The sequence below is a fragment of the Mercenaria mercenaria genome, chromosome 11 (genome assembly GCF_021730395.1).
Source record: "Mercenaria mercenaria strain notata chromosome 11, MADL_Memer_1, whole genome shotgun sequence".
NCBI lineage: Eukaryota > Metazoa > Mollusca > Bivalvia > Venerida > Veneridae > Mercenaria > Mercenaria mercenaria.
In genome coordinates, this window is record NC_069371.1 from 36,591,110 (window position 1) to 36,606,534 (window position 15,425).

Here is a 15,425-nt window from a genome sequence, read left to right on the forward strand (position 1 = left end):
GAATGAGCAATACATAGGCACATTCAATGAAGCGACTCAGCGGTTTTAAACAGACATTAAAATTTCATGACTTGAGACATATTTACTGGTTTTACTATATCCAGAAAAAGTCAAACACATTGTTAAATATTTCTAAAGGTGAAATGGTGTCAAAGACTATGGCATGTATTGAAATATATTCAGGATAAAAAGAAAAATCGAAAGGCAATCAAAACATTTTTTGTTGGAAATTGAAAACAACTGATACGAATTGAACATTCAAAGTACATCTGGAACAGGGTTGTCATTAAAACTACTGGAACAGGGTTGTCATTAAAAGCATTTTATATGTCGTTTTAAATGATGCGTGAGAGGTGCTGGACATTTCATTATCTCTCATGAACAGATTCAATCAAATCTAGTCAGCAATTATTTTACTATGTAGCGTTCTATGAATTAAAAGATTGAATACAGTGTTGATGCCCTCATTTGACCTTTAATCCTGTTCATACAAATGAGGAAACGCTCGTTTTAAAATTTTAACCTCTGACAAACAGATTTTAAAATGTCGAATCAATGGACAGTTTGAGTTTCTTTCTGAAGAAATAAATTTCTCGACTCCTTTCATTCTCAATTGAGATTAGTCTACGCAAAATATTTACTTATCATAATCACCAAAATAGCGACGATTAAATCTAAACAAGAGGGTCATGATGACCCTGAATTGCCAAACTGATGCTAAAATATTAGAAAGTAGGTCAGTAGGTCACATTCATGGTCACTGAACGTCAGTTTTAAGATCGGTGGGCAAAACTGTACATGTCATCCAAATTTCAAGGCTGTATCTTAAAAAACAAGAAAGTAGGTCAGTAGGTCAAGGTCACAGTCAAGTGACCCCTAATCACTTGGGGTCATCATGTAATAATAATTAAACAGTCTAGGAAATATGGTCTGATAATTGTTTAAGTATTTATTCCTATATAACTCATATAACAATTGACCCCCAGGGCGGTGCCTCTTTTCACCCCAGGGGCATAATTTGAACAAACTTGGTAGAGATCCACTAGGCAATGCTACATACCAAATATCAAAGGCCTAGGCCTTGAAATTTCGGACAAGAAGACTTTATTCCCCTATATAAGTGCATGTTAAATTTGGAACCCCCAGGGCAGGGCCTCTTTTCACCCCAGGGGCATAATTTGAACATTTTGGGAAGAGGACCACAAGGCAATGCAACATACCAAATATCAAAAGCCTAGGCCTTGCAGTTTATGGCAAGAAGAATTTTAAATTCTTTTCCCTATATAAGTCTATGTAAAACTTGAGACCCCGGGGCTGGGCCTCTTTTCACCCCAGGGGAATAATTTGAATAATTTTGGTAGAGGGCCACAAGGTAATGCTATATACCAAATATCAAAGGCGTAGGTCTTTTGGTTTTAGACAAGAAGATTGTTAAGGTTTTTCCTATATAAGTCTATGTAAAACTTGTGACCCCCGCGGAGGGGCCTCTTTTCACCTCAGGGACATAATTTGAAAAATTTTGATAGAGGACCGTAAGATGATGTCACACGCAAAATACCAAGGCTCTACGCCTTGCGGTTTTGGACAAGAAGATTTTTAAAAATTTTCCTTTCAGTTGCCATGGCAACCAGAGTTCTGCATGGAATTAAATTCTTTAAACAATTTTGAAAGGGGGCTACCCAAGGATCATTCCTGTGAAATTTGGTGTAATTTTGCTCAGTGGTTTTCAAGAAGAAGATTCTTTTAGAAACTGTTGACGGACACAGGACGCACGACGGACGACTGACGACGCACGATGGACGACGGACATTAAGCGGTCACAAAAGCTCACCATGAGCCTTTGGCTCAGGTGAGCTAAAAAAAAAGTATGCACTATCAGAAGCAGACGACTACAAATTTGAACTTTATCTGTTTTCCGTGACTTTACTATGACATTTAGAAAGCGACAACCCCGTGAAAGTTTTCATATATTTATAAAGTTAAATTGGACATGATAATGAATGCCGTTAATGTTAATTTTCTGGTCCAAAGAAACAGAACACTGTCAAAATAAAAGTTTCTTCAATTACTGGGAATAAAAATGTGAACCAACCAAACTTAAGAGCAATTACATTTTTTATAAACGTGTCTGCTAAACTAACAGGCCCAATGCGTTTCAACCTTATACATGTATACAGCGGAAGTACTTAAATTGCTGCGGATAAAGACGGAGATTTCCCGTTGTCACACTGTTCAATTGACCGCACGTGTTAACATAAGTCATGTAACATTGGATACGTTTAAAATACTTTGACTACTCTCACTAGAGTCTTAGATAGGAACAAATTACACAAAAGCATTTGTTAAGTTCTAATGTCAATGCACATTTCAATATATACGAAGAATATAGAAGCCTTTAATTCAGACAACTATATCTTGTGCTACACATGTAATTATTGACCGATTGAATATCACAGAAAAAAGACAGAGTGAAACCTAGGACAATGTAGAGTTTCATATCTAAAGCTTTTGAAAAGTTTGGAAATGCCGGTCGATAGCGACATAATCGTATGTTACATATACGTAATATAGTACAGCTTAATTAATATCTTAATCGTTTTGTAATAAAATAAAATACTTAAGTCCCTTTCAATTATACTTTTTGGTAGACTTTTTGTGATTGAATAAGTAGAAACACTACTAATTTTATGTACGCCCCTCTCAACAGGACGCCTTCCAGCTGGCTTTCGAAAATTTGGTGGTTCTACCTAGGTGTCCGCCCGTACGAATTAATGTCTTCCTCCCATCAGCAAAAACTACTCTCGACCTAAGACCTGTAATTATGTTTATGTGACGTCAAACCCATTAAAAAGAAAAATTAAAAGAAATACTCGTAAATGCGAGGGATGTTGTATTAAATCGGTACTAAGGGACGCGAGGGATGTTGCATTAAGCCGGTGCTAAGGGATGTGAGGGGTGTTGCATTAGGTCGGTGCTAGGGGATGTGAGGGTGTTGCATTAAGCCGGTTCTAAGGTATGTGAGGGGTGTTGCATTAAGCCGGTGCTAGGGGATGTGAGCGGTGTTGCATTAAGCCGGTGCTAGGGGATGCGAGGTATGTTGCATTAAGTCGGTGCTAGGGGATTTGAGGGGTGTTGCATTAAGCAACAGCTAAGGGATACATATGTATGAGAGGTTATGCGATAAGTCGTTGCTAGCGGATGTGAGGGGTGTTGCAATAAGCCGGTGCTAGGGGATATAAGGGGTGTTGAGTTTAGCCGGCGCTAGGTGATGTGAGGGATGTTGTGTTAATGCGGTGCTAGCGGATGTGAGGGTGCTGCGATAAGCCGGTGCCAGGGGATGTGAGGGATGTTGTATTACGCCGATGCTAAGGGATGTTAGGGATATTGTATTAAGCCGGTGCTAAGGATATGCAGACTGATATTGGTTTACACTGGTCGCAAAGGCAGAATCAGTCGTGTCCAGCATGTAAGGGTTAATTGATCGGATCTTGGTCTAATTGTTATTTCGTTTACATTTTAGCAAGGCAGGAGACAAAAATGAATAAATAGCCTCGTCCCAAGTTTAAAAGAAACAAATAATCTGGCTTCATTATGTCACAATTTACGAAAGCAAACACACATCCCTTTAGCACTTCCGTTGCTTAATTTTTCTTTTGCAACATGCGACAGACGAACAACTCTATTTTCGCGATTTTAGTTGTTTGAAACAAACGAAATGTTAACATGTCTCTTTTATGCCACCGTAACATAGAAAGGCTCACTGGCAATATCATGATCATAAAGGTTATGTACGCGTTGACCTAACCTACACTACAACTGCTTATCTAATACGTCAGTCATGTCAATGTGTCAGTGCGAGGCCCTATTCTTTTTTTTTTTGGATGGGAGAGCGGGGCGGGGTTAAAGTCACACCGACACTATTCTAGGTCATATGGCAACTTTCCAGCTTAGATAGTGGAAGAAGACCCCAGGTGACCATTCGTGCATTACTGCATCACGAGGGGGTACCTGGGTAGAACCACAGACCTGAATGACTTCCTTACATGAAGAATTCAACGCCCCGAGTGAGGCTCGAACCCACATCGATGAGATAACCATACGAATATAGGATGCAACGGAAGAAAAAAAAAAGCAGTCTCGATTAGAATACAGAAATTTCTACATGATCCCCACAGGAATAGGAAAAATAACAAAACTGAGTCAAAATACGAAAACAGGCGTTTACTGCCGCCAAGATCAATAAAATGTCCTAGAGTTTTTTTTTAGGGTGCATAACCAACCAAGTAAAATGCTAACCTCTTCTTTTGTTGATGCTGAAAGTCATTAACAGGAACCACATCAGAGTGACTATCAACTGTAACTTGTTATGTACACCCTAATACGCGGTGCATTAACCTATCCATAACCCCAGGGGTGATACATTCTGTAATGTATAATATCAATAGAGCCAAGTATTCTCGAGTTGATAACATGAAAGTATTGTCATTTAAATACTCCATCATAATGTGTATCAAAACTATGAGATACATTTCCTTGATAAATACAATACCATTTACATTAATCTTTCTGGTTGTAAACATAACTAAAACTACTCTAAAGACGGTACATCTGCTAATCATCATACAAAATCAAATCCAAATAAATCTGAAATTTCCTCATTGTCAAAAGTGTACTTACAGTGTAAATTCTGGAGTGGTCTAGGTGTCTAATTCAGATTCTGGAATAGTACTGGCCTCATAGTAATATTTGTATACTGCTAATTGTAGTGTGAGTTTGTTTGGTTTGTGTGAAAGAGATCCTTGTTTTGTCTTGGCCTCACAGTATGGTTTTTGTCTATAGCAGATTCTGGTTTGGTCTTGGCTTCTGTTTATGGTTTGTCTAATACAAAGACTTCTGGTGTTGTCTTTGTCTCCCAATACAATCTGTTTACTGCGGATTGTGGAATGATGATGTCCGCACAATAGGCCTCGTACAAAGCGGATTCTGGAGTGGTCTTGACCTCATCATTCAGTTTGTCTACTGGAGTTCACTTGGGCTAAAAGTACGGTGTGTATGCTGTGGACCTGAGGTGATTTTAGCCTCACTGGATTGTTTGGCTCACATTACGGTTTGTTTACTGTGGATTCCGGAGTAGTCATGGCCTCGCAGTACGGTTTGTCTAATTTGTATTCATAAAAAATGTCGTACTCAACTATGTTTCAGAGCTCATCATTGCCTGCAAAACAAACTTTCAGTTTTCAATCAATGTAGTTTTTAATGATGTTATCAACACCCGATAACTCATTTAATACCTCGTTAACGACCTCTTTGCCGTTGTCTATTAGTTGAAACCAAATGAAGGAGCTTATCTGGCAAAACTTGCACAAATCGTGACTTCATATTACACGACAATCCTTATTTTATCCACCTGAAAGTTATAATTCAGGCCCGCCTGCTCAAAATATAAGGCATTTGAAAACAACGTGACGAACGAATATAATACATGAAAGATTTGAAACCTTATTTTTATTTCAGCACTCACTAACGGGCCTCCTCAACCAAGAAAAACGTATATAAGGTGAATCAAAACGGGCATTCTTCCTCTTGATTTCACTTACAGTTGGAATTACGAAACAAAAAAGGTACAGTGTTACATTAAATTTTATCGCTTGATTAAAAACTCAAATTTTGTGATTGCAAGCTTAAACATAGTTATATCATTTCGGCATAATTCTGTGAATTTACAATCAAATATTTAAAAACATAAATATAACCAGTAATAAATATATAATTGTTCAATAGTTCATTAAAGTCTAAAGTGTTTACATGTGAATAACAGTAAAATGTTTTACATACTGGAAGAAACTTGCGTTTTTATGAAATTGAGTGAAATACAATTTGTTCCGTTCTACTGAATTCGTTTCTATAGTATATGCCTCTATGTTTTTTATACTTCAGTAGCTATGCTTTGTCTATAAATATGTTTAAAAAGAAATGGTTGAATTAAGTGTAAACAACGCTGCAAAAAATTCAAAGAATTTATATTTAGGGATTTACAATTCAAACTGCTCATTTCTGACACTGTATTTATAAGCTACTTTCATCGTAAGCTGACACTTAGTTACGAACAATTTTCTGGGAGTTTCTCAAAGGGTTTATAAACACGGTGCATATCTTTGCGAAATCCGCTATATCGGCGGTTTCTTTGCATCTACACCGGCTATTCCTTGCCATAAACACTGTCCAGATCGGTAGAGGAGGCGAAAGTTCGAGCTGCCATCCAATATAATAGGTATGCTGCTCAAAAATAAGTAGAGCACGGAACATTAGAATGCCTTTACTATGTATTGTAGTGTTTACTTTTTAATTATCAGCGATTTTGCACGCAACTCGATGAAATTAGTTGATGGTGTACTGACATGGAACACTAGCCCGACCTTTCCAGTCTTTAACGAGTTTTTGCTTTGATATCATAGATATCAGGCGCACAATTTGTATTCATTTTTCAATATTCTTCCAAATAATACTGACAAATTGGCCGAAATGTAAAACGAATTATTCAAAACCTCTTACTTTCGGTTTTGTCGGGGCACTGGCGGTCTCTCTGCACACCAGTTTTTGACGTACAGGCAGGCTCTCTGCATTACGTACAGACAGGCTCTATGCTAGTGACTATTTGGACACATTATAGTTTAATTAATTTAGTGTGGAGATCTGACTTTTTATAACTGTCAACCTTCACGCCTTATTTCAAAACGTCAAAAACCAAGCTTAATATGAGTTGACTATCGACCCATAATATAACTATATTAAAATACTTCAAAGGATTACGTTGAAGTGATAATTTTTCTATATAAATGTAAGATTTATTTTATTTAACCATGAATCCTGAAGGCTCCTAAAAAGTCACAGGGCAGATTTAAATTTCGGATGTTCAATTCTTTACACTCACACTTCGTTTCACAAAATATACTTAATATCTGTTTTTGTAGTGCTATGAATAGCCGATGTACACCAAGAAATGCTATTTTGAAAAATTGTATCTCCTCTTAAATTTCTTTCACCAGTGTCGGTTTCAATTGTTCTACGAGTGTGAAATTAAAGCTGCTTTTTTGTTTAGTTATTTTTATCTTTCTTGCTTTTTCTTCAGACAACAAACACACAATTTACCAAAAGATGTATTAACCTACCTAAAAAAAAGGATAGTACCAAAGTTAAAATAAACCCTTCATAACGTTTTATTCTCATTGAAAATAACGTAAAATTTGTACTAAATAGACTGGAAATACATATTTTTACATTTCTGTCTCTCGTGAGGAGAAGAAACGTGTACTAACTTATTTCTAACGTGCCCTTAAAACACCCCTTGTGTTTATGGCATCTTTTTTGAACAAGTTGTAATACGACCATTTTGAAAAGTTTTTTTAACTTTATCTACGCACTTTCTGTTCGAAGAACGTTCTGTTATTTTGAAACGTTTAATAGATTTGTACCTCTTATCTGAAAAAATAACTACGAAAATCTAAAGTTTTTACAGGGCAAGTTAGTTGTGTGTTTCTGAAGCAGCGAGGAATAAACTATGTACTTGGGAAGTTCAACGTACATGTTACTTTGTTTGTTTGTTTTGGGTTTAACGCCGTTTTTCAACAGTATTTCAGTCATGTAACGGTGGGCAGTTAACCTAACCAGTTTTCCTGGATTCTGTACCAGTACAAACCTGTTCTCCGCAAGTAACTGCCAACTTCCCCACATGAATCAGAAGTGGAGTGCTAATGATTTCAGACGCAATGTCGTTTATCGAATAGTCACGGAGAACATATGCCGCGCTCGAGGATCGAACTCACGACCCCGCGATGCGTAGACCAACGCTCTACCTACTGAACTAAGCGGGTGGGCTCGTACCTGTTACTTTTTGTTAACTTACATTTTTGTTTAATGAATGTAAGTCATCCTTTTCCATAGTACGATGAGTCAACAGGTGTCCAAATAGACATCAGCATAGAGCCTGCCTGTGCGTAATGCAGAGAGCCTGCCTGTGTATCAACAACTGGTGCGCAGAGAGACCGCCGGTGCCCCGACAAAATCGAAAGCAAGAGGTTTTGAATAATTCTATTTAAATTTCGGCTTATTTGTCAGTACTTTTTGGAAGAATATTGAAAAATGAATACAGAATGTGCGCTTCATATGTATGATATGAAAGCAGAAACTCGTGGCTAGTGTCCTCTGTCAGTACACAATCAACTAATATCACCGAGTTTGCGAGCAAAATCGCTGCTAATTAAAAAAAATTAAACAATACAACACATAGTAAAGACATTCTAATGTTCCGTGCTCTACATATTTTTGAGCATCATACCTACTATATACCTACTACCGACCTGGACATTGTTTATAGCAAAGAATAGCCGGTGCCGATGCAAAGAAACCGTCGATATAGAGATTTCGCAAAGTGTCCGCCAATATGGATATGTACCGTGATAAACGTTTATAAATACGAAACAGCAAAATGTTATCAAAATGCGATTGTACCTCTAAAACCGCTATGTATTTTCAAATTTCTATATACATCTATGTTAATCTATTACTGAATTTACGTGTAGTTTTGTTATATCTTTTAAATCAGCTGATATGTAATTCTCTGCTATATTTCTAACTAAAGTATTGCTTAACAAAAGTATGTAGGTCGGATTATATGTTGTTTCAATACTAAGTGCAAGGTACAAATGAACATAAACATGTATGAATAGTTGTTAAGTTGGTACTGGTACGGATTCTAATAGCACTTGTTAGGTCATTAGTATCAGTCACATGTTCAACAAAGTCCCGAGAGGATGTATACTAGACCTCGGGTATGTGTCAAAGTGGTTAAAATGTGGTTAGGCAAACTAATTCATATTACATATGAAAGGATAATAATGTTAAGCCTAATGTCTGATCCACTTTTTTCGTAAACAAACGTTTCCCTTATTTATCTTTAAATATAAAACAAATCCATTGATATTGTTATAAATCTTATGAACTCCGTGAGTGGTGATTTAAATTTCAAAAAGTATCTGAAGGTTGAAGGTCAGTAAGTCAAATCATTCTTTGTTTCATATAAAAAAGGACATTTCTTGACTGGCAACCATTTTGGAGAACACAAGCTGTTCAGTAGGATTTTGGTTTAATAATTTTCAAAATTATGAGGCTACACATCAACGGGACAGAATATGAATTATAAATAACGAAGAATTCATTCCAAAATATAATATGCATTAATACATTTAAGGGGACGCATATTGCTACATTCACAGTTCATACAGCAATGCGGAAGGGGTGCATATTCAAGAAATCGATGGTGGGAAAATAAAAAACATATTCCTAAACTGATATAATACTGATGGACACCTGTAATATTCAGTATTTTGTGGATAAGGATGTGGTACTATGAATGTAATAGGAAAACAGAGGTGTTTGTGAAAGTACATTCAACACAAAATATTAAGCTTTTGTATAAGGAAAAAACAGGTTTTTTACAATAACAGTGTTCCAAATAATGTTGAAGGGATGAGATTTTCTTTCTAACACACCAGGTTTGCTTAAACATGTAAAAATTTAACGCCACGTCAGTTCATCTCGGGATGGACGCCATATTTCTCATTGATAAAAAATGTAAACAAAAAAATCAGTGTGGGATTAGCATTGCAAGGGCATAACATGACATTCTACACAATGAATACCTTAGAACAGATATCTAAGATGCTACACAGGTCAGGCGGGTTAAATGCATAATGTCGATCACTTGAAATTCATCTTGAAAAGGTGGTTAATTTTAGTTTGTTTACATGGTTTTTAATTTTCCCACGACTTCTCGGCGATTCACTGCAAATGTATTACTGCGCCGGACGAAAGGTAACTCTAATAAACAACGGGAGACAATTTAGGTGTCAGCACGTGTACGATTTTTAAAAAAACATGTCGATGATTATAATTTCTTATCAAATAATGAATCCTATTCAGATATTCGTCTTTAATATTAGAAAATTATTAATTTCTGTGGACATTTGTCAAAAAATATTACCTACAGTGGACTACTTTGCGCATCAAACTGGTTTCCGCTTCAGTTGTGAGGCACTTCCGTTATACTTTTGACAACAATAACAAAACACAAAATGAATCAATAAAGTCACTTATAAACCGACTGCTACTTAAATCAGTGTAAGTAAAGTTGTTGTTACTACATTATACATGTTCGTTACGTTATGAGATAAAGTTTATCTTGAACTGCATAATCCATTAACTACGTTTACATGATATTGCATTTACAACTTATTTGACCCCATTTTTTTACGTGAATGACAGCATTCTCGTGCAACTCGTGCAAACAGAGTTATGAAAAGTATGGTGGAGAATTCAAGGACAATTATAAATGACATTAAAATGAGGATAACTGTATATTCGTCCAGTTTTGATCATTGACATTCCTGCTGTGTATTAGTAACTTTTGTGAAAAGATTAGAATGTTGCTTTTGCACATATACACATTGATTGGACCTCTCAACCAAATTTCATACCTTATTTTAGGGATTTTTAAGACAGTACATTTTCAAAGTTTGTTGAATGTGTTTTGATATTTAAGTGCATTGCAGTTCATGAATACCAAGTTAAAAATTAATAATGGCAACATTTCTAGGCCTTTATTGTAAGCCACTAGACTTCTGTAATGATAAATGTTTAATGTATTAAGGGGAATATACTCTTTTAGTTTTGTAATGTGGCATTCCTTGACCACCGTATCTTTTCTTATGCACTACTTTGTAAACAAACTAAATAATGTGTTTTAGCTCACATATGCCAAATGAAAAGCAAGACAGTGAACTTATTTCACATTCTTTCTTTAAATTAGAATCTGTAGGACATTGATAAATGTTTGGACAAAGTGAAGCACTATTATTTTCGCACCAAAAAGTCTTAATTGTTGACTTTGAATGTACACAAGAAGTCTTATGTAATTCAACAATAACTTTCTTGTTTCAGTTTTTCTCATTTTTATTTTAGTGAGCAATCCTTTGTGTACTTATAACAGTTGAAACAGTATTCATTTCATTTACCAAAACCTTGTACTTTTTGCAGGTAAATTTTATAATACCCCACCCACTTTTTTCTAATTTCAAAGTATGCGTCCCCTTAAGTTACAGAAGTATATCATTACCGATGAAAACGTTAAGCTATGTACCCCTCCTTATAAAAATGTAAAAGGAGTCTAAAAATCAAAAGAAGTATTTAACTTGTTTTAAATATTAATATTGTGCTGCCAGGATTTCGCATGCGACGTTGCCCATTTTACGTGACAACTGATATAATATCCTTAAAATATTGATAAGACAAGAAGGACACAGAAAATGTGTGTTTTTTTTTTTTTTGGTTGGGTTAAACATCGCACCGAGACATTTTATGTCATATGGCGACTTTCCAGCTTTGATGGGTAGGAAGACCCCAGGTTCCCCTCCGTGCATTATTTCATCACGAGCGGGCACCTGGGTAGAACCACCGACCTTCCGTAAGCCAGCTGGATGGCTTCCTCACATGAAGAATTCAGCGTCCCGAGTGAGACTCGAACCCACATCGATGAGGGGTAAGTGATTTGAAGTCAGGGACCTTAACCACTCGGCCACGGAAGCCTGTATGCTCAAAATGTCTTACACTCATGTGCACCACATTCTGAAATATTGCATCTGATATTCACACTGTGAAAGTATATATACCCGATGCAATCATATGTCGAATGCCTCGCGGCATACACATTTGTGTAGTTTAAAACATCAGAAATAGTAAAAAAAAAACAGCTCTTTTAATTGATCCGGGAATAACTGAATTTTAATGAAACTGCAATGCTCTTAATTTTGCCACTTCATACGCTTTCAAACTATTTGAGAAACTCCCCGAATTATGTGTAGTCACTATGTTCGAAGTCTTAGTGAAAGTAAGTTTGAAATCTCTTGTACTAAGTATAATAAGTTTCTACACGTACACATTGTGGAATCGCGAACCTCTCGGTTGTTTCCTCGAACTCTCATGGCTAAAAAATATTGTTACAGTATTAAATGAGTTTCTCTGACTTCAAGCCATTTACATTGTGTTAGAGTAACTCAAGATATATGGCAGCTACATTTGAAGCCATGTGTAAGTTTTAAAGGAAATCTTCTTGCTCTTTAAACTAAAGAATGTCACTTATTTTAGCAAAATAACACTTCAGATAGACTGAAGGGAAAGAGAAAACGATAGTATAAATACATAGAGGGTATTACATGTAGGAATTTTCATATTGAAATTATTAAACGAGTTGAATAAAATAATGAAGTACGAGGCTTTGCCGAGCTTGAAATCTTTTTTATTAAACGAGTTCATTTATTTCATTGTAGACTGACACAAATGTAATATTTTTTTTTTATCAAACGTTAGTGTTTTCCCTGAAACATCGACATGTCTTGTTTCTTTACATGTTACAGATAAAATTAATTGACTTGACTAACGTCTTGTGTACTTACAAAGTCAACGTCTAAATGTATTTACTATGGTGTAATACTAAACTTTTGTTACAGCTCCATTTCACTTACACGATGTCAAACCTATGATAAATTTACTTAATAAGACAATTTATTTGGTGAATATAAAACAACTTCTATTTCTGTAGATGATGATGTTTTTCAGATGAGAATAGCCGTCATATTTCTTATATTACCGGCGTTGGCAGTTGCCGCTCCAGAGAAGAGATTCATTATGGACCATATTGGTAAGTGCTTTTACATTTAAATAGTAATCGACGTATATTCTTACATTAAGGTATTAAGTCAATAATTGACAATATTAGGAATACTAAAACCTATACAGAGATATATATTTATATGAGTAATTCTTATCCAGACAAGGAGGCCTCCGTGACCGAGTGGTTCCAATCACTTGCCCATCTCCGATGTGGATTCAAGCATCACTTGCGATGCTGAATTCCTAATGTGAGGAAGCCATCCAGCTGCCTTACAGAAGGTCGGTGGTTCTACCCTGGTGCCCACCCGTGATGAATTTAATGCACGGAGTTGCATCTTGGGTCTTCATCCACCACCAAAGCTTGAAAGTTGCCATATGACCTATAACTTTAAACCCAACAAAACAAAACAAATTCCAGATATAGCCTATCCGTCGTAAATAACATTTTTATTTTCGAAAAACAAGAAAATTAAGACAGTACACGTTGTATGTTTATTGACTATTTTCTGTTCAATATAAATGATAAAGAGACAAAATAAATATTACAGGTGCCGCATACAGTCAAACCTGTCTATAAAGACCACCCTTGGGAGAGCCAAAATGTGGTCTTTGTTGGGAGGTGGTCTTTATTCACAGGTTAAAATGCACTGTAAATGTTAAAATTGGAAACGAAACGTGTGGTGTTTAGAGCCAGGTGGTCTCTGTTCAAAGGTGGTCTTTAACACAGGTTTGACTGTAATGTGATATGGTAAACAACAATCAAAACCCATCCACAAAGTCTTTATTATTTGTGTTGGACTTGAGTATATTTTACCGAGATATTTCGTCAGAATAAAACCAATAAAACCTAAAAAGATTACCATAAAAACACATGTTTTGAAATTATCTAACATAGATAATATTAAAAAGCAGATATAGGCTATATCCAATTTATTTAAGTAAAACGAAAGGAAGTTCAATGTTTGGATTTTAATAGATTTATATTTCAAATTGACCATTATCAGCGTTTTTCATCCTTGACCCTTGTCATATGATCAATATCCTTATCAATGTCCTATAAATAAAGTTTTTTTTAATGTGTGCAACAAAAGACAGAATAGTGTGGTGAGAAAAAAGTAAGCAAATTAGTGATCCTGGCGGAGTTTGAACTCAGACCTGAAAAAAGAAAAATCGGAGTTTTAGTCACTGAGTAGTCTGGCTACCGAGTAGATAATCATTTTTGTCATTTCTCTTATATATTTGGCGGATCTTTCTTGGCTCTGATTATAGAAGAAAAGGGACATAATTAAACAAAATTTGAATAACCCCAGGAGTTATCACCTATGAACAAAACACAGGATGTAAACACAGACTAGCCACTGAGCTACGTAGTCGGTTGTATAGTTTTATGGAAGGTTTCAACTAAAGTATGTAAATCCTGATACATAACGCATGTGTTTTAAAACACCATACTATGCAAGTACTAGAAAAGATAAAGATTGATACGTACAACTTGAAACTGTGTTTTAGTGTATGTTTTGAATACAACTTATCATCACATACTCATTAAATAACTCCGTTAAGTTTCAATGGAGCAAGAAACCTCAATATTTTTCCATATTTGGGACGTCAATTTCATGTTTGTCGTCGCGTTTAAAAAAAGGACTTTAACGACGGTGTTTTTAATTTCACTCATTGACAAGCGCTATAAAAATGTGTCATTTACTAGTATATAATAATGTTAAGTGTAGATGCGTATGTAATAAACATATAATTAGAGTTGCTTCGAGAAATATGCTAATAAACTGTTATAGTCGTCGTAAGCATACACCTTTGCAAGAGTGCTACATACCTACTACTTACTAAATTAGTCAGATATTTCTATTAAGAAATAAAATATATTTTTTCAGAGTTCATGAGAAATGAACAACAGAATAGGATCGGCAAATCCATGAAACGCGCAAATGTTCAGTTTGCCGAGCCTATTCTGTCGTTGATTTCGCATGAACATCGAAGAAAACTAATTAATTTCTTATATTTACACTATATTTCCTTTCCATTTGTATACAAGGTTATATCATAAATTGTACAAGTTTTGTTGCCTCCCGGCCATTCTGTTTACTAGACGGAACAACTGCAACGTCCTCCCTGTCTTTTTGCGGACATCGTCAAAACAGCGGCCCGTTATCACTAAGCAGCGTTGTCGTAACCTGGTGCCTTTCCTTTGTTGGTTCATACAAAATGAACGTCATAATTCTCAATTGATTAGGACAAAAGTAAATATTACTTCTTAACTTTTGTTTAGCCGTTGATGTGATTTGTTGATTTTTAGATTTCGTCCATATTGTGGAAATGTATAGGTGGGTAGTTGGGTAGTTTTTTTTCGTTTTGGTATTTGGTCAAATCGGTACTATTCATGTCTTAGTGTGACAAAATAGTATTTTGTCGAATGCGTCTCTGTTGCCCAGTGTAAACTGTAAACCATATAGATTCTAAGACTGTTTTGCAAATTTTCCGTCAATTAAAGGCCACTTTTATGCCATATAAAACTTTAATCAATATATGCATGTGAAAAGGAAACTCTGGATGATTTTAAGCAGTTATCAATCTTGCTTCTGAACTGCTTACATGTAAGTGTGAGTAACTTTGCCAGATGTCTAGCTACGCTCTAACAGCGCTTCTTAGCCAGGTTTTTACATAATATTCAGTCCTATTTTGTTTTT

At 35.7% G+C, this 15,425-nt stretch overlaps 1 protein-coding gene across 1 annotated transcript in view; it reads left to right on the top strand.

Annotated features, from left to right (window-relative positions):
• The first annotated feature begins 5,544 nt into the window (after positions 1-5,544).
• LOC123532217 (uncharacterized) overlaps positions 5,545-15,425 on the top strand; it is a 138,586-nt gene continuing 128,705 nt past the window's right edge. The window contains exons 1-2 of the mRNA XM_053517158.1: positions 5,545-5,621; positions 12,670-12,713. Of these exons, the coding sequence (XP_053373133.1) occupies positions 12,670-12,713 (44 nt within the window). The 5' untranslated portion in view covers positions 5,545-5,621. The remainder of the gene's footprint in view (positions 5,622-12,669; positions 12,714-15,425) is intronic.